The 21,502-nt window shown below is 40.3% G+C and overlaps 1 protein-coding gene across 1 annotated transcript in view; it reads left to right on the top strand.

Annotated features, from left to right (window-relative positions):
* Positions 1–255: 255 nt before the first annotated feature.
* Positions 256–21,502, top strand: part of LOC138769599 (venom factor-like) — a 43,855-nt gene continuing 22,608 nt past the window's right edge. Inside the window, exons 1-22 of the mRNA XM_069948175.1 lie at positions 256–371; positions 5,060–5,246; positions 5,358–5,514; positions 5,679–5,749; positions 6,597–6,691; positions 7,536–7,618; positions 7,710–7,797; positions 8,101–8,203; positions 8,380–8,500; positions 9,320–9,435; positions 10,265–10,411; positions 11,238–11,441; positions 11,589–11,780; positions 13,474–13,635; positions 13,725–13,854; positions 16,213–16,287; positions 16,618–16,818; positions 18,034–18,145; positions 19,146–19,231; positions 19,991–20,130; positions 20,457–20,666; positions 20,779–20,845. Of these exons, the coding sequence (XP_069804276.1) occupies positions 304–371; positions 5,060–5,246; positions 5,358–5,514; positions 5,679–5,749; positions 6,597–6,691; positions 7,536–7,618; positions 7,710–7,797; positions 8,101–8,203; positions 8,380–8,500; positions 9,320–9,435; positions 10,265–10,411; positions 11,238–11,441; positions 11,589–11,780; positions 13,474–13,635; positions 13,725–13,854; positions 16,213–16,287; positions 16,618–16,818; positions 18,034–18,145; positions 19,146–19,231; positions 19,991–20,130; positions 20,457–20,666; positions 20,779–20,845 (2,815 nt within the window). The 5' untranslated portion in view covers positions 256–303. The remainder of the gene's footprint in view (positions 372–5,059; positions 5,247–5,357; positions 5,515–5,678; positions 5,750–6,596; positions 6,692–7,535; positions 7,619–7,709; positions 7,798–8,100; positions 8,204–8,379; positions 8,501–9,319; positions 9,436–10,264; positions 10,412–11,237; positions 11,442–11,588; positions 11,781–13,473; positions 13,636–13,724; positions 13,855–16,212; positions 16,288–16,617; positions 16,819–18,033; positions 18,146–19,145; positions 19,232–19,990; positions 20,131–20,456; positions 20,667–20,778; positions 20,846–21,502) is intronic.

The raw sequence follows: 21,502 nt of genomic DNA on the forward strand, positions 1-21,502 counted from the left end.
AGAAGAGATAAGTCTGAGCTAATATTTGTCGAGGCAGGTGATGATAAGATTACCTGATACTCACAGTCCCAGTAGGTTATGGAACATGCTGTACATTGACTTTACTGGACACCGTGTAATAAAAAGACAAATATGTAAATTCTCTGGAAATGGAAAAAAAAAAAATTGTGAAACTGCTAAGACAACATGACTCTTGTACCGGACCCCACTGCAAACTGAAAACTCACCCGTTCATGTTATTTACTGACATCCAGTCGCCATCCAGTATATATTCCCATATGCGCTGCAGTCTCTGGTGACATCATGGGGTGGAAGGTTGTGTGTCTCCTGTTCCTGCTGTCTGCTCTTAGTGGTTCCTATGGGCAAACACAGTGAGTAATTTTTTAGTTAATCGCTAGAGATGAGCGAACCGGGTTTGGGTTTGGGTTTGAGTCGATCCGAACCCAAACGTTCGGCATTTGATTAGTGGTGGCTGCTGAACTTGGATAAATCTCGAAAACATGGATACAGCCAATGACTATATCCATGTTTTCCACATAGCCTTAGGGCTTTATCCAACTTCAGCAGCCACCGCCAATCAAATGCCGAAAGTTCGGGTTCGGATCGACTCGAGCATGCTCCAGGTTCGCTCATCTCTATTAATCGCTTAGGGAATAATTTTTAGTTCTCCCCCAATAAAGGGAATAATAATGTAAGTTACCTTTATGAAGAAGGTATCAAAAAAACATAGAAACCTGTCTGGTTGATTTGGCTTTCCAGACTGCTCCCTGTACATGTTGTAAAGTGTGTCCGGCTGCCGAACCAAGTGCAGTAAATCTCTTTCAGACTAAAAGGTTGTCTTCTATGCAGGTGGATTTCTGTGTTCTCATGTTGTTTTTTTAAAGCTTATCCCCCCCTATATGGGTAAAATGCCTTATGTCTAATCCACTGGAGATAGTATGGTTATGTATAATCCACTGGGGATATGATGGTTATTTATAATCCACTGGGTATATGATGGTTATTTATAATCCACTGGGGATATGATGGTTATGTTTATTCCACTGGGATAGGATGGTTATGTTTATTCCACTGGGATAGGATGGTTATGTATACTCCTTAGAGAATAGGGTAGTTTTTTATAACCTATAAACAATAGGGAATCTTATGTGTTATCCATAGGGGATAGGGTGCTTTGTGTATAACCCATAGGGGATAGGATGGTTTATGTTACCTTATATATAATCTATATAACCTGGGCTGCATAGAATGATGATGCCCCCTCTGTCCATGTCAGGAACTGTCCAGAGCAGGAGAAGTTTTCTATGGGGATTTGCTACTGCTATGGACAGTTCCTGACATGGACAGAGGTGGCAGCAGAGAGCACTGTGCCCTCAGCAGCTGATAAGTACTAAAAGACTTGAGATTTTTAAATAGAAGTAAAATATAAATCTATACAACTTTCTGACACCAGCTAATTAGAATCCCCCCGTTGGAGTACCCTTGGCCCACAACATAACCTTACGTCATAGCATCGCTAGGGGGATTCAGAGAGGGGTCACGCCATGACCCTGCTTTGTACCATGTTGCTTTTGGGACCACAGCTAATAGCTGGCGCAAGCTTATTGCTGTGCCGGCCTAATAAACCATTTAAATATAGCTATGCATCATTGGTGGTCTAATGGCAGGGTTCAATCGTGAAGGGGCAATCCTTCCTACTTGCTGAGTTGGGCCTCAGCGATGTAATGGCGCTTATCCTGGCTCGGCAATCCTTTACTATGGGCTCCAGCAGCCCTCAGAAATGGAGCACAGATATGTACAACATTGATTTCTGTGTGTAGAAGTCCCCTACGGGGGCTACAAATTTCTGCTAAAAAATTTATAAGAAAATCCCATCCTGCAAAACATATTTGCTCTCACTGTGTGTGGAATCAAACAAACTGTTAAATTATCACATTCTTGATCTCGCATGATAATGGGCGTGAGCATAAAAAAAAAAAGTTCTAAATTGCTTTTTTTTTATCACATCAAATCTGGAAAAAAATTGAATAAAAAGTGATCAAAAAGTCACCTATAGGTTGGAAATAGACACAGGAGTTTTTTGTGCCAAAACCCGAAGATGATCCAACAAAAAAGAGAAGTACAAACCCTCCCATTATATTTTCCATTCTATTTGAATCTAGTTTTGGCACAAAAACTTCAGTGGCAGTTTTTAAAAAAAAATGCTGTGTGTGTTTCCAGCCTTAGGGTATGTATGTTCACACTGAGCAAATTTGTCGGAATTTCCCCCTGTCAAACAATGTTTCTATGGAAGACGCGTAAGCCTTCCTATAGAGCTCTCCGCCATGGTATTCCGACGAATTTGCTCAGTATGAACAAGCCTTTATACACGTTTACCCCTATAGGTGGCGCTGGGTTCCTCATGGAAATGGTGGGTCAGTCGTTAATGTGGATACATCAGACATCAAGTTAGTTGGGTACTGGTAAAGATAATTACGTCAGATGTATGAGAGATAGTATATTAGAAAGGTTAGATAGTCCATAAGAAGTCCCTACGAAGGACTACCTGATTCCAGGTTCCCTGTCTGGTGGAGGAGTAATATGGACAGCAAAATGCTCATAGAGTCTTCGTCTTGCTGTGTTAGAAATATATAGGGTGTCATAAAAACGTCTGAGGGAAGGTATCAGGTATGATCTGTCTGGAGGGAAAAAAAAATGCAAGAGTTACGGCCTTTAACCCCTTTACGTCATTAATACACCTATATACGTTCCTGCACTGATGGGGCTGTAAATGTGTATAGTGTAAGGAAGTGTAATGAAGTCAGTGACAGGTTAAGGACCTGTCACTGACTGATCGGGACTCTCCTGATCCCTCTTACCAACAGGCCACTTACCTCCATCCTGTCAGATCGGCGATCTGTAGATAGAGTCTGCTCTCAGGCAGACTCTATGTACAGCTCGACAATAGTACTGATTAGTATATGCAATCTAATGATTGCATGTATAACTGTAAAGGAAATGTTTATACCACTAATTCCACCTGGATAATAAAGAAATCACCAAATTACCCCAGTCTCAACCTGGGTTATATCCAGTCTACCATTTCTTCAACATCAACACCTCTATAAATATATTTTATACAGAAAAACCACAGTGAGGCTAGTTCACATTTAAAACCAATTACTTTATTATAAAATAACAACACACAAAAAAGAATTGCAATAATAGAATAGACCAGCAGATGGCAGTGTGCAAGCAGACAGGTATAATTGTATACATTTCTGTTCTTATTACATCAAGGGTAGTGATATATATTCTACAAACTCCCTATATAAAGGTTAGTGCTAGTATTATCGCCGTCGTCCACACCAACAATGTATTAAAACCGTAAAGTCCCAGACACTCACCCATATCTGCTGCTGTGTACCTGCCACCGAATACCCCTCAACGACGTTTCGCAATGGTTTGCTTCCTCAGGAGGGTGTGGCTTAACCCCCGTCTAACCCCATTATTTATATGGTGCCGCTGGTGACGTCGGCGCCAGGTGCCGGGTCGTATGGGTATCACATCACTTCCGCTTCCGGCACTCAGCGCTGGAACGCACGTCCGCCGCGTGGAATGCATGCGGACATGCGCATTGCGCATCTTGAGACTGTTTTGGAAGGATGCCCGTACCTGGATCCCGCCTCCTGGCGCACCACCATTGGAATCAGGTAATTAATAGAGTGCATGTTTGAACTATCAACTACCTAGACATGAGACAGAATAATACATATAGGACCTCATCTACAGACTACAGACACTAATCTACATACATAAAGGTGATAATACACCCATTAAAGTGCCAAAAATCTATATTAAAAAATCGCATAATATTCTAGTGTGAATAGTGTTGTATTCTATGTGCAAAAATTACAATTATTTTATAAAAAATAAAGTGCAATGTCCGTTAAAGTGCACTTGTTGTAGTATAAATAAATATGTGCATACTACCCACTAAAAAGTGCCAGTGCATGTCAATAAAAAGTGCAAAATTCACAATCAATAAATCACTGCAATTAATATAATTATATAATCAACCACATAATAACATATCAATGTTACACACTAACTATTATATACCAACCCCCCATCCTTTAACCACTACATACCCTTCCCCCCCCACGCCCCCCTCCTACACACACACACACACACACATACACATAAAATTAAAGGAAATGTGTAAAAAAAGTGTAAAAATAAAAAATATATATTTTTTTAAAATATTTAAAATACCCCCCAAAAAGTTTAAATTACCTCCTTGCCCATTATAAAAAAAAAATTGCTAAAATAAAAAAATAAACATATTACATATTGTAGCGTGCAGAATTGTCTGATCTATTAAAATATCAAAATATTTTTCCAGCACAGTGAACAGTGTGAACAAAAAGAGGGGGGGGGGGGGGGGGGGGGGGAAACGCCAAAAATTGCTGATTTTTTCATATAAAATATGCCAAAAAAAATTAATAAAAAGTCATCAACGTTTTTCTTTTACTCTATTATAATACCAATAAAAACTAGAGATTGCGGTGCAAATAATGACACCCCGACCAGCCTTGTAGGTGGAAAAATAAAAGCGTTATGGCTATTAGAAGGCGGGAAGGAACATTGCTTCATTGTGCCCTGGACATTCAAGTATCAGTAACCTCGGTCATAAAGGGGTTAAAACAGAAAGAGGAAAAAGCAAAAGAACGAAAATGAAAATTGGCCTGGTCATAAAAGGGTTAAAAAGTACCTTCAAAAAGGCTACCAAATATTTCTAGAATACATATAGGTTTTTAGTGCAGCCTGTGCCAGTTTTATGCAGATACTCTATAGCGCTAGAATAAAGGCATTATGTAACAGGTAAGGTCTTACATACGCTTAGCACAAACTTTAGACACTGTATGATACTGCTATAGGGCTGTATTGTGATAGTATCATCCACCATTGATCTCCTTTCTAAATCTCTTTGTGGGGCCCCATAGACCCAATCCAACCCTATTGCTTATTACAATATTCTCTGATACTCGGCTGATGTTTCTTTCTTGCTTTACGATAGATGTGCACTCATTACACCTAATGTGCTACGAATAGACAGTGAAGAAACCATCGTCATAGACGGGCACAACAGGGCATTCGAGGCCGACCTCGAGATTCTAGACTTTCCCTTGAAAGGTTTCAGCTTAGCAAAGGAAAAGATCCCCGTGAATAATGGTAACAAATTCCTGGGCACGGCTACAGTCACGGTAAGATCATGGCATAATGTAACCGGCAAAATTACATCCCACATATACCAATCAATTGTTGATTTGGCTCTTTGGCGATTTGTTATTTGTCTTCTTTCTCTTTCTTGTCAGATTTCATCAGGAGATTTAGCTCAGAAAAAAAACCAGTTTGTCTATGTAACTGTGAAATCTTCCGTTTGCAATATGGAAAAAGTTGTCTTGCTGGACTATGATAGTGGACATGTCTTCATTCAGACTGACAAGACAATCTACACCCCAGAGTCTACAGGTATTCACATTGATTATATGAGTTATGGTAGTGCAATTTTATGGAAAGCACCCCGCTTTGGGCAAATCTTCTGGAAATCAAGGGCACCATCTACTGTTTTTCATCAGGGGACCTGTCCACCTTGAACAGCTGTACAACTTATGTTCTCTGTCTTCTTTACACAGTTCTCTACCGTATCTTCTCTATGAACTACAAGATGTCTCCGATAAATAAAGCTGTGGTTGTCGAATTTCTGGTAAGTCAACTTTTGCATTTTGAGCATGAGAATTTACTTTCATCCAAAAGGAAGGAGGATCTCATATTAGCCTAACCAAAGCCTCCTCCAAAAGTAAGGGTACAATCTCATATTAGCCTAACCAAAGCCTCCTCCAAAAGTAAGGGTACAATCTCATATTAGCCTAACCAAATCCTTCTACAAAAAGAGAACAATTTGATACTAGCCTAACCAAAGCCTACTCCAAAAGAAAGAGAACAATCTCATACTAGCCTAACCAAAGCCTCCTCCAAAAGTAAGAGAACAACTTCATATAAACCCAACAAAAGTTTCCCCCAAAAGGAAGAGAACAATTTCATATAAACCCAACAAAAGTTTCCCCCAAAAGGAAGAGAACAATGTCATACTAACCTAACCAAAGTCACCCCTAAAGAAAGAGAGCAATCTCATATTAATCTGACAAAAGTCTCCCCCAAAAGGAAGAGAACAATGTCGAACTAGCCTAAAATTACCTTTAGGCTGGGTTAACACTTATATCACACGTATATTTCAGTCAGTATTGTGGTCCTCATGTTGCAACCAAAACCAGGAGTGGATTAAAAACACAGAAAGGATCTGTTCACACAATGTTGAATTTGAGTGGATGGCCGCCATATAACGGTAAATAACGGCCATCATTTCAATATAACAGCCATTGTTTTAAAATAACAGCAAATATTTGCCATTAAATGGCGTTTTTTTTTCTTTGATTTTATGTCATTGGCCATTTACCTTTGATGTTACAGGTTTTTTACTTTTGGAGTCACTCTGTATTACTTTACACCCTTTACATTGGTCACTTCATCTTCATTCTCTTTTCTCATTATAGACACCTGAAAACATAATTGTCAACAGAGAGAAAGTAAAATCTGAAGGAGAATCCGGTATCATCTCCTTATCCTACAAACTACCAGAACTACTGAGGTAAAGGTTTGATTTCCTACTCTATGGGTCCATATACACAGAAAGATTATCTGACAGATTATCTGCCAAAGATTTGAAGCCAAAGCCAGGAACAGACTGTAAACAGAGATCAGGTTATAAAGGAAAGCCTGAGATTTTCTCTCTTTTCAAATCCATTCCTGGCTTTGGCTTCAAATCTTTGGCAGATAATCTTTCTGTGCAAATGGACCCTATCTTCTCTGGATAAGTTGATGTTTCAGAGTTCACATTAGGAATATACCCCATCAATGCCATTTACTTTGGATAAGAATTAGTACGAACACATTCGCTTGGAGGCATGACAAGCCAAGTACAGTATAACTGACCTATATTTGTCATAACATTCCATAATCTCTTAAAGAGCAATGGCGTCTCTATCTGGTTAGTCATGGCAGTCTGACTCAAGGTATATAAAGGTTTTCATTATGGTACGGTGACTATGTTGATGGCACCAAAATGCTTAAAGATGAAGACATACCTTATATTCAGATAAGTTCTAAAAGTGTATACTTCCTTTGATTTTAAGTGCCTAGGAGGCAGGACTGAGCTGGTGAAGTGCCACAGCATTTCTTGCCTCTAGGCTCTCCCAGCTTAGAGCACAGAACTTCTAGTAGTAAGTACAGGGCTCAGCTTACGGCACCAAGCCCTGTTTCCAAATCTCACCCCACCTCTTGGACAATTAAGCCTGGGAGAAATAGTGTTATCTGAGCGCCATGACAAGAAACATTGTCCTGATTGAATGTATTGCATTTATCTGAATATCTGCCATATCATAAACATTACATATCCTCCTACTTTATAATACCGTATTATTCTGCCCCTACAGTGTGGGTGTATGGACCATAGCAGCAAAATTTGAAGACTCTCCACAGCAAAATTACACCACAAACTTTGAAGTGAAAGAATACGGTAATAGGATACAACTATGGGATTCACTGCCAATATCACTTTATTCCGCATTTTATTTTTTTGTAACAATTTCTACTTTTTTCCCATATAGTCCTACCCACATTCGAAATTAAGCTGTTTCCGGGGGAGAAATATTTTCATGTAGATTCTAAAGAATTTGTAGTGGACATTAAAGCACAGTAAGTACAGTATGAATGGAATATATAAAGGTTTGCTCAAATTTTATATATAAAAAAAGATACAATAATGAAATGTATGGATGCAGCAGAGCCGGGATGTAACAGATGACACTGCAGCAATAGTCATGATGAGGATGACTAGGAGTAATATCTTTTAACATGTCTCTCTGTTAGTACTTGTAAGTACATCTATGAGGTGTGAGTGCTATTGATCCTGGATACATCCATAGGGGAGGGCTGTTCATCCTACAGTTTGTATGCCTTTCTATATTTTGGTTTCTCAGATTTTCTATTTATTATCAGGTACCTGTATGGGAAGCCTGTACATGGCATGGCATTTGTAATATTTGGGGTCAAGAAAGATGGTGTCAGGACCAGTCTACCAGACACCCTAAGAAAAATTCCGGTAGGAAAATAATCCTAAATGTTTGGCTTTTATTTATTTATTTTTGTTTTACAATTAAAATAATTACACGCCTCTTGTGAAATTTTTCTCTCCATTTGTCTTCCATTCTTCCTTCTTTCATTTACCACCATTTAGCGCCGACCAATTTTTTGTGATGGCCATTTTCTGTTTATTAGATTAGTGATGGAGAAGGAATTGCTGTGTTGAAGAAACGGCATCTTGCAAGAAGTTTTACAAGTGATGATGACATGTTGGAGTACACCTTATATATGTCCATTACTGTCATCACAGATTCTGGTGAGTACTGTCAGATTGCAACAAACCTTAATGCCCTTGGGTTATCAAGTCTACATTTATACAGTACATACAGCATGTAATCTATATATAACTTCCTAAGTAATGCATATCTACAAACTATATTAGCCTACGTCTTTATTCTTGACAGTGCTTCAATGTCTGTTAGTACGGTATTTTGTTAGATTTTCACTATTTAAAAAAATATATTATTTAGATCTTGGTAAGTATGTGTAACGAAAAATTCTTTAAGGAGTTGCACATTGTAGAACAATTGTTGAGCTTATTGCCGATTTTAAAACCATTCATATAAGCTATTTGGAAAACATGTAAAGCATCCCACCTATTCATATTGAAGAGGGAATAAAAGATCATTGTAAGGCAAGCAAGGCCACCACCATTTTGGAACCCTCATCACTTTTAAGGATTCATGGTTGGAATCTTGAGCATCTAGGTAGGGTTTTTTTGTACTGTGACTGAATGACAGTATTATTAGAGAACAGCAATGTTATTTTTTAGGCTGTGTGATTTGGAGTTATATAGTATAGTGTGATATGTTATTCAGGCTCTGCATGATGTTTGGATAGAGTGCTCATTGCGCTTATATTTTAATATGTTACGGCTTTTTAGTTTTAACTCGGTTTGATTTTTTTTATGCAGCCTTCCTTTTTTTTGTTTGCTTTGATCCAACTCTTCAAAGAGTTGAGGTGAAAAAAAAAATAAAAAAATAAATAAAAATTTATATATATATATATATATATATATATATATATTGGCCTATATTTGTCTGACTGACCCCATGAACTCTTATCTTCCTTTTAGGTAGCGAAATTGTGGAAGGTGAACTGGAAGATGTACATATTGTGAAGTCCCCATTTAAAATTCTATTTACAAAAACCTCCAAATATTTCAAGCCTGGAATGTCCTTTGACCTTATGGTACACTTTTGACATGTTATCAATTACATAGAGTACCTAAAGCACCTTGTTATCCACACGGTGGTTATTTTTGCTGTTCTGTAAGGAACTTTAAAGGGGTAGTGCACCAAAAAATTTTTTCTTTCAAATCAACTGCTGCCATGAAGTGCCAGAGATTTGTAATTTACTTCTATTAAAAAATCTCAAGCCTTCCAGTACTTATCAGCTGCTGTGTGTCCAGCAGGAAGTGGTGTTTTCTTTCCTGTCTGACACAGTGCTCTCTGTTGCCTCCTCTGTCCATGTCAGGAACTGTCCAGCAAAGGAGCAAATCCCCATAGAAAACCTCTCCTGCTCTCCAGACTGGAAATAATACCACTTCCTGCTGGGCATACAGCAGCTGATAAGTACTGGAAGGCTTGAGATTTTTTAATAGAAGTAAATTACAAATCTCTGGCACTTCATGGCAGCAGTTGATTTGAAAGAAAAAAATTTTGGGTGCACTACCCCTTTAAGGGGCTATCCTGGATTCGGGGGGGGGGGGGGGGACAGCTATTTTCTTGCAAAAGAGGCAGCAATGTTTCCATGTTATGCATGATAATACACTTCACTCCATTCACTTATCATTATTGGGATAGAGAGCGGTCTACAAATCATTAATGACAGATTATTGTTAGATTGAGGGATCCAGTCCCTGTATGATTCTGCCCCTTTGTTCGGGCAGTCTAAAACAGCAGACAGGTTCTCTTTAAGCTTTGGAGAACTTGTCTTGTATCTTCACTTTAATGTTTTTTTTTCGTTTTTTTTTTAATTCTACCTGTATATCCCTAAGATGCATTTCTTTTTTCCAAAGGTGTTAGTGATAAACCCTGATGGTTCTCCAGCAATACGGATCCCGGTCGTTGTCGAACCGGGAAAGGTGGGAGGTGTAACAGGGCCAGAGGGGACAGCCAGGCTGAAACTGAACACCCGGTCAGATGTAAAGGCCCTTAAAGTTACTGTGAGTATCCTGTAAAAAAAATAGACAGATTGAAAAGCAGCTTGAAGGGATGTTCTGGGGAGCAGATTGGTCCCACCTGTTCTGCTCCCCGGCGCTCAACGTTCTCCCTCTGGTCGTCTCACAAGTATTCCCTCCAAGACAAGAAGAGTATAAACACATACTGTGGGTTTTGCCTGATGGTACTAATGTTGTAGTGTCATCGGGCAGCTATTGGATATTGTATGCGGAGCTGGTTTGCCACATGCAATGCTCGTGACATTCCCCCTCTCGTTGCGGAAGACCTTCTCCGCTCTTTGGACAACCCCATTGACATGGTGGAATGTGCTCTTGACATCTCATTGAGTTTAATAATTATTGTGAGGTGCTTTATTTCTCCCATAGTGAATTTAAATATTTGCTGCCAGATGACAGCTGATCACAACTAGAGATTATCGAACATCGGAAAATCGTAGGTTCGATCAAACTCGAACATTCTCGAACCTGCCGCATTTGATTGCTGATGACTTCCTGGTCCAAGTGGAAGGAGGAGCTTGCCCGGGGACCGCCTGGAATTCCGGGAATCCTGGAATTCCAGGTCGTCCCCAGGCACGCTCCTGCTTCTGCACGGACCGGGAAGGCATCAGCAATCAAATGTGGCGGGTTCGAGAATGTTCGAGTTAGAACGAACCTACGATTTCCCGATGTTCGATCATCTCTAATCACAACCTGTGGTCAGCCTAATGTCGAAAAGACCTTATAACAGCAAAGTTTTTTGCTCATAAATAATTTGCCTTAAACTATTGACGTGTTATGCTGTGTTCTTCTTTTACCTCTACTTATATTACAGGTAAAAACAGCACTTCCTACAATACCAGATAATCATCAGGCATCGGCAACCATGATGGCCAATGCTTACCAGTCGAGTGGAAATTACCTGCACATTGGTATCTTGGCTTCAGAGGTCAAACCTGGAGAAAATCTTGCAGTAACTTTTAATATTCGTAACGCCAACGCTGCTGATCAGAACCAGAATCAACACTTCACCTATCTGGTAAACAGTTTTTACATTTTCCATAATAAAATGTTAACAACATGATACAACATAATTGATTGTAGAATTGGTAAGGAACCATGGCTGCTATAAGCAGTTGGATTGAATTTTGATCTTCTTTCTATACTTTCCATCCATTCTTTTTAGATCATGAACAAGGGCAGGATTCTGAAGGTGGACAGGCAACCTCAGTTGCAGGGACAGGGCTTGGTTACCATGTCTCTCCCCATCACAGAAGAATTCATCCCATCATTCCGTATAATTGCATATTACATGGTTGGAAATGAGATTGTCTCAGATTCTGTCTGGGTGGATGTAACCGACACGTGCATGGGAACGGTAAGACACCTTATCTGAAAAAACAAAGTTATTGCCCATAAGGTCCATAATATACAGAGATATAGAAGTAGATACATGACGTCCAAGTGTTCTCTTTTCAGTGAAGAAACAAAGACTGGAAGATATAAGTGACTGACAATACATACTGAAGCTACATAGTTGATAAGCTACAAAAATATAGTCCATTATTTTCACCCTGTAACCCTACTGTGTTGATCCAGAGGAAGGCAAAATACCTTTAGGAGGCACATGCCAGGTGCCCCATAATATGGTAAAATTTCCTGCCGGACTCCAGATATGGCAATCAGAATAAATCTCTGGACCAATGACTCTTCTCTTCTCAAAACCCATAACTTGTAAAATTATGTTTTTCAACAAAAGATTTCAGGCCTCCCTTGAACTTGTTCATTGCATCAGTCAACACAACACCATGTGGCAGAGAGTTCCATAGACTCACTGTTCTTATAGTGAAGAATCTGCGTCTTTAATTATGTTGAAACCTTCTTTCCTCTATATTTGGCCTGGGTACAAAAAGATCACTAGAAAGATCCCTGTACTGTCCATTCATGTATTTGTACTTTTGGATCAGATCGCCCCTAAGATGTTTTCCACACTAAATAAGCCTCAGTTTTATCATCTGTCTTGGCACTGCTGACCACCAATTCTATTCATTACCTTGGTCGCCCTCTTCTGCAACCGTTCCAGTCATGTCTTTCTTATATAAAGGTTCATGCATGGTCTCACTAGTGATCTGTATTGAAGCAAAACTGTGTCCCTATTCTCCTACTGATGCATCCCATGGCTTTATCTGCTATGGCAGAGGTTCCTGGCATTGGTTGCCAAAGTTGAGTTTACTTTCTATAAATATCCCCAAGTTGTTTTCAGCGGCGGGTAAAACTTAAAGAAGTACTCCAAGTTTTTGTTTTTTTCCCCCAAATAATGCACTCTCACCATCAGTAGCTGTGCAGTCCCATCTGTTTCATTACAACACAGCTTAATCCATACGTTTCATTAAAGGAGAAGTATTGGGAAATCAAAACCTACATAGCAGGCAGGGGGCAGGGGGGAAAAATAACAAGAATGTATACTTACTTGTTATACTTACTCATCCCCGTTTCCCCGCAATGATGAGTCACCAGTTATATGACTGCCATCGGAACTCATTTTCTCCTGGCTTCCTGTTACATCACGACTGGGGCGGGTACCCGGTTCAGGTGATGGATTGTCTGCTCAGCCAGTCAGTCAGTGACTGCAGCAGTGTCCCGCCAGAGTCACTGCCTGGTTGAGCAGGCAATCCATTAGTCTGTGACACTGCAGGAAGGAGAGCGGGAGAATGCCGACAGAGGTATGGGAGCAGTAATGCATTGCTGTGGGGCAGACATAGGTTCTTTATTGTGTTCCCGACCTCCCTTAAAAATCAGTTTTTATTGTGGGTGTTTAATGGAAATGCTCTTTTCAGGGTCAGCCGACTTCCTGTGAAATACAGGAAGATATCATGACCTATTAGATTCCTCTTGGCAGCTCCCAGACCTCTCACCTCCCCACCCCCACCCAAATCTATCTGTATGCTGCTGCTGTTTTTATGGGATATATATGATAGGCATACACCTCCCTTGATGTGCATTTTTTTCAGCATTTTGGCTTTGCTTTTTCTGAAATAAACACCTGTACTGTATATTATACTTCAAAACAGCTGTTGGTGACGGGTGCCAAAGACCGAGACAACTCAATCCAGAGCCCTGGCGCTTCCATGAAGCTGAAACTGCAAGCAGATCACATGGCCAATGTTGGACTGGTGGCTGTAGACAAAGGAGTCTATGTGCTGAACAGCAAATTTAAGATTTCCCAAAAGAAGGTGAGGACCATTCTAAATTCCATCATCATTCCATCAAAATGTGGCAAGTAATCCATTTATGAGGGTCCCTATCTGTCTTATCTTTCTAGGTGTGGGACTCCATAGAGAAATCAGACCTTGGCTGCACCCCTGGAGGCGGTGCCAATAATATGGGGGTGTTTTATGATGCTGGATTGGCCCTGAAAGCAAGTTCCCAATTAACAACCCAGCAGAGAGTAGGTAAGTTGCTGTAAACCACTGATATGGTATTTTTTCTATAGAGATGAACTTGTCTTTTACCTATTGCATTTAGAAGGAGAGTGTCAAGGAAGAGGAGGGAGGTATAAGACAGACTTAGAAAGAAATGGTATACAGAGGTTATATGTAGACAGGAGGTATGGGGAAAACTGTGAAGGAGATAATATGACAATGAATAAAGCAGAAAAGAGGTATGGGAGAAGCGATGAAGAGGAGAAAATGAAGTGGTGATGAGTAGAGAGGAGATCTATAGTAGAAACAATAAAGGATAGAGTATGAAGAGATGACAAATAGAGACAAGCCGCATCACAGAAAGGAGGGCATATCGCCACGCTGGGACCCGGTTGGCTCATCTCCATTGCTTCATGCACGGCCGGTGCTCAGTAATAGACCTGCACCATGCACGGGAACCAGGCCGTGGATCAAAAAAGGGACCACGGCGACACATGGCGTCTAGGAGACACATGGTACCTTTCTGATATCTAGCCGTGCTACCAAGATGTAGGGGGAAAAAAAGTTTTTATTCTCCTGTGCAAAGTATCAAAGAGGTGTTTCCAATCTCTTAAAATGGTACAAACTGGAACGTCTCCTCATTCCCCCTCACATTCTTGACCCTGCTTGCACGATTGACATTCAGCTAGAAGCTGAGCCCCAAGAGAGGAGAAGTGAGGAAGCATTTCAAATTGCAGCACCCCAGGGGCTTGGGAACGCCTTTTTAACTCCTCCTTAGGTTGTAGCAGGCTTAGATCAGCTTAATGGGATCATACATAGACAGTTTCCATGACCAAATGTCTGAGCAATGGTCAAAACAATAGGCAACACAGCCAGAAGACAAGATAAAGTGGTATGGGAGAAGCCAAGGTGATGAGTAAAGAAGGTCATGTGTAGTGGAGAAGTATGGGAGAAACCAAGGTGATGGGTAAAGAAGGTCATGTGTAGTGGAGAAGTATGCGAGAAGCCAAGGTGATGAGTAAAGGAGGTCATGTGTAGGAGAGAAGTATGGGAGAAGTCAAGGTGATGGGTAAAAGAAGGTCAAGTGTAGCAAAGAAGTATAGGAGAGACAAAGGTGAGAAGTAAAGAAGGTAAAGGAGGTCATGTGTAGCGGAGGAGTATAGGAGAAGCCAAGATGATGGGTAAAGAAGGTGATATGTAGCAGAGAAGTATAGGAGATACAAAGGTGATACTGTAGGTAAGGAGGGTCGTGTATAGAAGAGAAGTGTAGGAGAAGCCAATGTGATGGGTAAAGGAGGTCATATGTAGGAGAGATGTATAGGAGAAGCCAAGGTTTTGGGTAAAAGAAGTTATGTGTAGGAGAGACATATGGAAGAAGCCAAGGTGATGGCTAAAGAAGGTCATATGTAGCAGAGAAATATAGGAGAAACAAAGGTGAAAGGAGGTTATGTGTAGTGGAGATGCCAAGATGATAGGTAAAGAAGTCATGTGTAGAGAGGAAGTATGGGAGAAGCCAAGATGATGGGTAAAGAAGTCATGTGTAGAGAGGAAGTATGGGAGAAGCCAAGATGATGGGTAAAGAAGTCATGTGTAGCAGAGAAATATTGGAGAAGCCAAGATGATGGGTAAAGAAGTCATGTGTAGAGAGGAAGTATGGGAGAAGCCAAGATGATGGGTAAAGAAGTCATGTGTAGCAGAGAAATATAGGAGAAGCCAAGATGATGGGTAAAGAAGTCATGTGTAGCAGAGAAATATAGGAGAAACAAAGGTGATAGGAGGTTACGTGTAGTGGAGAAGCCAAGATGATGGGTAAAGGAAATCATGTGTAGTCGACAAGTAGGAGAGAATCTGTGAACAGTAGGCGGCTAAAGGATGAATAGAATAAATGAGAGGAATCGAAGAAATGGAGAAAAAAGACAGAATAATAAGAGGAAAAGAGGAGGGGAGAAGTATGAGAGATGCTGTGATGGTAGGATGTGAGAAGATGATTAGAGGAAGGGAGAATGGAAGAAAAAACTGTGATGAGAATTTTTAATAGTAAGTAAAAAAAAAAAAAAGAAGGGCAAGGCATTAGAAAAATCTTGAGGCACACAATATGAGAGGCTAACAAGAAGAGGGAGAAGATACAGGGCAAATCCTAATTAAGGGATTATGGAAAGGTGCATAGAGTATGGGGGTCCTTAGAACAAGTGTGAAATGATCATAAGACCAGAAGATCGTATCTAACAAGATGAGAATTCCATAGGGTGATTGGAGAAGATGGGACGAGTAAAGGAGGGAAAAGTAATGTGGAGACTTAAAAGAGAAGACAAAGAGGGAATAAGTGAATATGACAAAAAAGTCAGGAGTATGATCCATGATACTCATCAACCATATTTTCCCCATCAGATCCAAAGTGTGAGGTCCGGGCTGCTCGGAGACGCCGCTCCTCTGCAGAACTGATCGAACAGAAAGATACCTATGGTGAGCCGATGGGTGGTGGGAAATGATCATTAATCTTATTGCTCTAATACTGTTTTCTAGATTTTCCTTTACTCTTTTCCATACATTTTAGTATAGTAAAACAGAATTAAATAGATGGATATTGTGGAGACATAATAAATGAGCTAATTTTTTGAGTATCGTGTAAGCTAGCAGGAGGGAAATATCGCAACCTATACCTACACTATCAATGGAGCTCAGATTTTTTATTGTTTTTACCTGTAGTGTGTATTGCTTGATCTTATTCATTGAGCCCTCTTCTGAACGTGGCTTTAGATTTGTTATGGTTGTCAATAAAAACATATTTTTCAGCCTCCAAGTACAGTGGGCCAGTGAGGATATGCTGCATGGATGGCATGCTTAGCAATCCGATGGGTCACAGCTGTGAAAGACGAGCATTAAACATCCTGGAAGGCAAAGAATGTGTGGACGCTTTCTTGGACTGCTGCAAATACATCAAACAGAAGAACGACGAGGAGACAAATCAAAACAGCTATGAGGATGAAGGCAGAAGTGAGAAGTGGGATGTGGAAATGCTAGAATGTGTGAATGCCTGAAGGGGGTGTCTGATAGTGAGACCTATTTTCAGTTGTGTAATAAATTAACATATCTTGGTAAATAAAGTTATTTACATGTTTCCCTTCTGCTTTTAATGCAAACTGTCTGCTCTGTTGTCTTCTACCCAACTTCCAACATTTGGTCTGGTGTAGCTCTTGTATGGGACTTCCTGTTCCTGTGTGCTGGACACTCTAGCCAGGAATTCAACCAAGAAAGGTTAGTGGGAGGGAGATAGAGTTGGCTGAATTCCTGACTAGTGTGTGCAGTACACAGCAACAGGAAGTCTGTTAGAAGATGTACAACAGACAGGAAATTGGGCTAAAGACAAAAGAGCTGTTCCTATCAAAAGCCTGAAAATACATAAAAGACCACAGAAAAGTAGTAAAATAACCTTTTTTAAATGGCCCTATTGTGACTCTTACAGCGCTTTTATTTTTCCACCTACGGGGCTGTTTGGGGCATCATTTATTGCGTCATGATTTTTATTAGTATCACATTCGTGTAGATCAGGCGTATTAAACACTTTTTATAAAAAATTTTAATATATAAAATGTAATAAAAAATCAACACTCCTGGCTTTTTTAAAACCGTTTTTAAAAGCTTTTTTTCACGCCGTTCACTGTGCGGGAACAACACTGCTTTATTTTATTAGATCAGACAATTTTGCACCTAATGACATATAATATGTTAATTAATTGTATTATTTTTATGTGTTTTATTTATAAAATGGGAAGGGGTCGATTTAGACTTTTATTGAGGGAGGGGCTTAGGCATGTTTTTTAAAACATTTATTTATTTTACACTTTTTAAGTCCCCCTAGGGGAATATTACATAGTCCCAATAGATTGCTCACACTGATCACTGCTATGCCAATGACCTAACAAACACTAAGAGGCCCACGCCTGTTAATAAAGGTACAGACATCTACACCTGCTTGGGAGCAGGTGTAACTTTCTGCCATGATTCATTCCTGTTTTCACATGTAACCGATGATAAACCTTGCTGTGCCCACCCGCGCCCGCCCATCAGGAGTACGGCAGGAACGCGGATGATAAATCTGCCCCTATGTGTTTTCCTGTATTGAACACAGGTGTTAAACCTCATTATGTCGGCTTAATAATTTGTATGTGAAGCTGTCCAGCTATAAACATGGCATGTTGTTTTCTGCAGGTAGTGAAGATGGGGAATATATCCCAGATGGTATGATTAATTCGAGAACAGAGTTTCCAGAGTCATGGTTCTGGAAAATAGAACAAATGATGGAAACACCTGATAATGATGGGTAAGTTTTACATGATTGGATATTACTCAAAGGATTGTCTTACATAAATGGGATCCATGAAAAAGTAGGTTGTCCGGTGCAATAATATATATTTTTTTTTTTTTAAAAAGAAGTAGATTGGCGAAAAAGCAATACTTACCTTCCCGATCTCTCCTCGCAATTGCCATTCCGGTGTACACTGGGTGCCCACTGATTCCTGGTTACCTCCTGAAATGCCCATTGACTGTGGTGGGCCACCAGTAGAGATGACTGAACCAAACTTCCTGAACCGAGATTCATTCTGTTTGGTACCGAACTGAACTTTTCACAGAGTTCGGAACAAGTTCGGAAAGATGTCAACTGCTCATCCAATAAACAATATAAATGGTCTCCTCACCTGTTCTCGCTCTCCACTGTCCTCCCCTGGGTCTCCATGTCTTTAGCCACCTCCATCCTTTTCAGCCAATCACTAGCTGAGATGGGACAGGGCCAAGGTCAGTGATTTGCTAAGCAGGTTGTCACTCTTGTCTTGAGTGACAGCCCACTCAGCCAATCACTGACTGCGGTACTCTCCTGTCTCAGTCAGCCAGTGATTGGCTTGAGTGGGCAGTCGCTCTTGTCTTGAGTCACAGCCCACATAGCCAAACACTGACCGGGTAACTGTCCCGTCTGAGTCAGCTAGTGATTAATTTGAGCGGGCTGGGACTATCCCACTTAGCCAATCACTGACTGAGACAGGACAGTGCCGCAGCCAGTGATTGGCTGAGCTGGCTGTCACTTGAGACAAGAAAAAGAAGAAGGACACTGAGGAAGCGGGAACAGATAAGTATAGATGAGTGAGTTTTTTGAACCACACTAAAACAACTATCCACCAGAATCACCAAGTAGCCCTTACCTTGTTGATGGACTTTATGCAAGGGATACCTGTACATAGCTTTGAAGTTTTCTGAACCTTAGAATGACAAAACGTTATATGGCAACTTATAGAGTTTCCTTATTGCTGAGTTTTCCATTTCTTTAGAGTTTCAACCAAAGAGCTTACTGTCTACTTGAAGGATTCCATCACAACTTGGGAGGTCCTGGCTGTGAGTCTCTCTAAAAATAAAGGTATCCTGCTGAGAATTCTATTATAATCACATATATAGTCACATAGTGGAAGGAATAAACAGTATACTTCTAATAGAAATAAGGGAGGGCACTCACCAAGTCTTTAGAGGTGACGATTTATTCCTCGCACAGTGATATGTGGTAAAAAAAATCCAGCACCTCACAGTGCAAGAACGGTGAAAAAACACATACACAGGTGGCAGCTGTTTCGTGCGCATGTGTGCTTCTTCAGACCTACTAAATAAACAATATGTTTGAGATATTTTACAAGAATACATTCAATTATATTCCTGTTACTGGAATTATAACTGGCAGTGACAACCATGGTATATTCAGTTGTGAAATACTGTATCAATACATGACCATATTGACCTACAGTACATAATATGGGGTATTCCAATACATGATAAAGATGACCAACTATATGAGACAGAATAGTGGTCATCTTATTATAAGCAGCAATATATTACCCTATCTATACTCTCTGGTCAGGAAGGAAGACATATAAGATTTAAAGCTTAGATGTTTACTATTCCCAGTCATAAAAGGATGGTCCTGCCAAAGCTTAAAGGGGGAATCCGACATCAGATTAAATAAATAACTACGTTGCAGAAGCTGATAGTATTGCCTACCTGTTTGCCCCAGTTTTGAAACCATCAAATACTCATTTGTTTTGGGGTCTTAGTTCTGTATTTCAAGATTGTACTTCAGTCTACTGTATACAAAGAAGTATTAACACGATTTCCGTCTTATACGCAGGCATTTGTGTATCCAAGCCTTATGAAATCCAGGTATTCAAGGACTTCTTTATTGACTTGAAGCTTCCATATTCCGTGGTGCGAAATGAGCAGGTGGAAATCCGAGCTGTACTCTACAATTATGGCCGTAGCAAGATCAAGGTAAGGAATTAATTGGTAAATTTTAAGTATTATTTTATCATGGTTAAAGCTTTATCCAGTAGACTCTTAAAGTTCCACGAAGTGTATGTGTATACACTCTGGCCAGGATTCCCTCTGACTTCAATGCAACTTACATTTTCTATTAATCACGCCAGTGTTGTAATATAGGAAATATACTTTGTTTGAACATAGCCTAAAATTGTAGCCAAATATGTACCACCCGAGGCAGGTCAACTGTTCTTTGTTTCTTATATTCTTCATAATGCATCTTTTCCAAACATTTCATGTCCTTTCTATATTGTTTATAACTTTTAATGTCTTCTTAGGTGCGAGTGGAACTATCTCACAATCCCGAGTTCTGTAGTCTGTCTACGGCCAAGACAAAATTCCGTCAGGTTATAGAAATCAGAAACCAGTCTTCTGTGGCTGTTCCTTTCATTCTTGTCCCATTGAGCCTGGGTTATCATGATGTGGAGGTGAAGGCTGCAGCCACTGAACAGCTTACAGATGGTGTCAAGAAGAAACTTAGGGTTGTGGTAAGTACGTGTTAGAGTGGTGGTTTTACACTACATTATAATGTCACATAAAGGAAGAATCTTGCAGATATAGCAATCTCCTAGCAGTCTCCTACCTTGTATTGTCTTCCAGCCTGAAGGTGTTCGCATTGTAAAAACTATAAAAGAAGTCATACTGGAACCAGAGGTTAAAGGAAAAAGTAAGTACAATTTTCATAGAATGCATTCGCTCCTTGAGAACTTGCCAAACCAAACCTTAACCGACCGCACTATAAAAGCTCATCAATATTTATCTGTCCACGCTCCCCCAGTGTCCTCCTCTGTGTCTCCAGTGTCTTCAGCTTTCTCCAGCCCGCTCAGCCAATTACTGAGTGAGACAGGACAGCCCCACGGCCAGTAATTGGCTGAGCGGGCTGTCATTCCAGGGATGGCGCTGACTGCCTGCTCAACCAATCAGTGACTGACTGGGATGAGACAGCGCTTGTGTGATTGGCTGAGCAGGGTATCTCTCTTGTATGGAGAGGGACAGCTTCGCTCATCCCTAGTGCTGACGTATCTGCGCACAGACTGATACCGATTCCATTTACTTCTATGGCATGAACGTGGTCAACTTGTGGTTAACTATGTTCGGCTAATTTTTTTTTCACATACAGTATACAGGGTGTTACTCTGACTTCAAAGCTGATTACGTTCTGGTCATATAAGTAAATGTGGTTTTTGCACAGATACATCACACCTATCACACTACATCACACCTATAACACCAATTTTGACAGGGTGGCGATACAGTATGTCCATGCCTTGGAAGTCATGGACGTGTTAACTCCACCTTAGTTGTAAACACTCCCCTTAGGGGG

This window comes from Dendropsophus ebraccatus, chromosome 1 (genome assembly GCF_027789765.1).
Source record: "Dendropsophus ebraccatus isolate aDenEbr1 chromosome 1, aDenEbr1.pat, whole genome shotgun sequence".
Classification (NCBI taxonomy): Eukaryota; Metazoa; Chordata; class Amphibia; order Anura; family Hylidae; genus Dendropsophus; species Dendropsophus ebraccatus.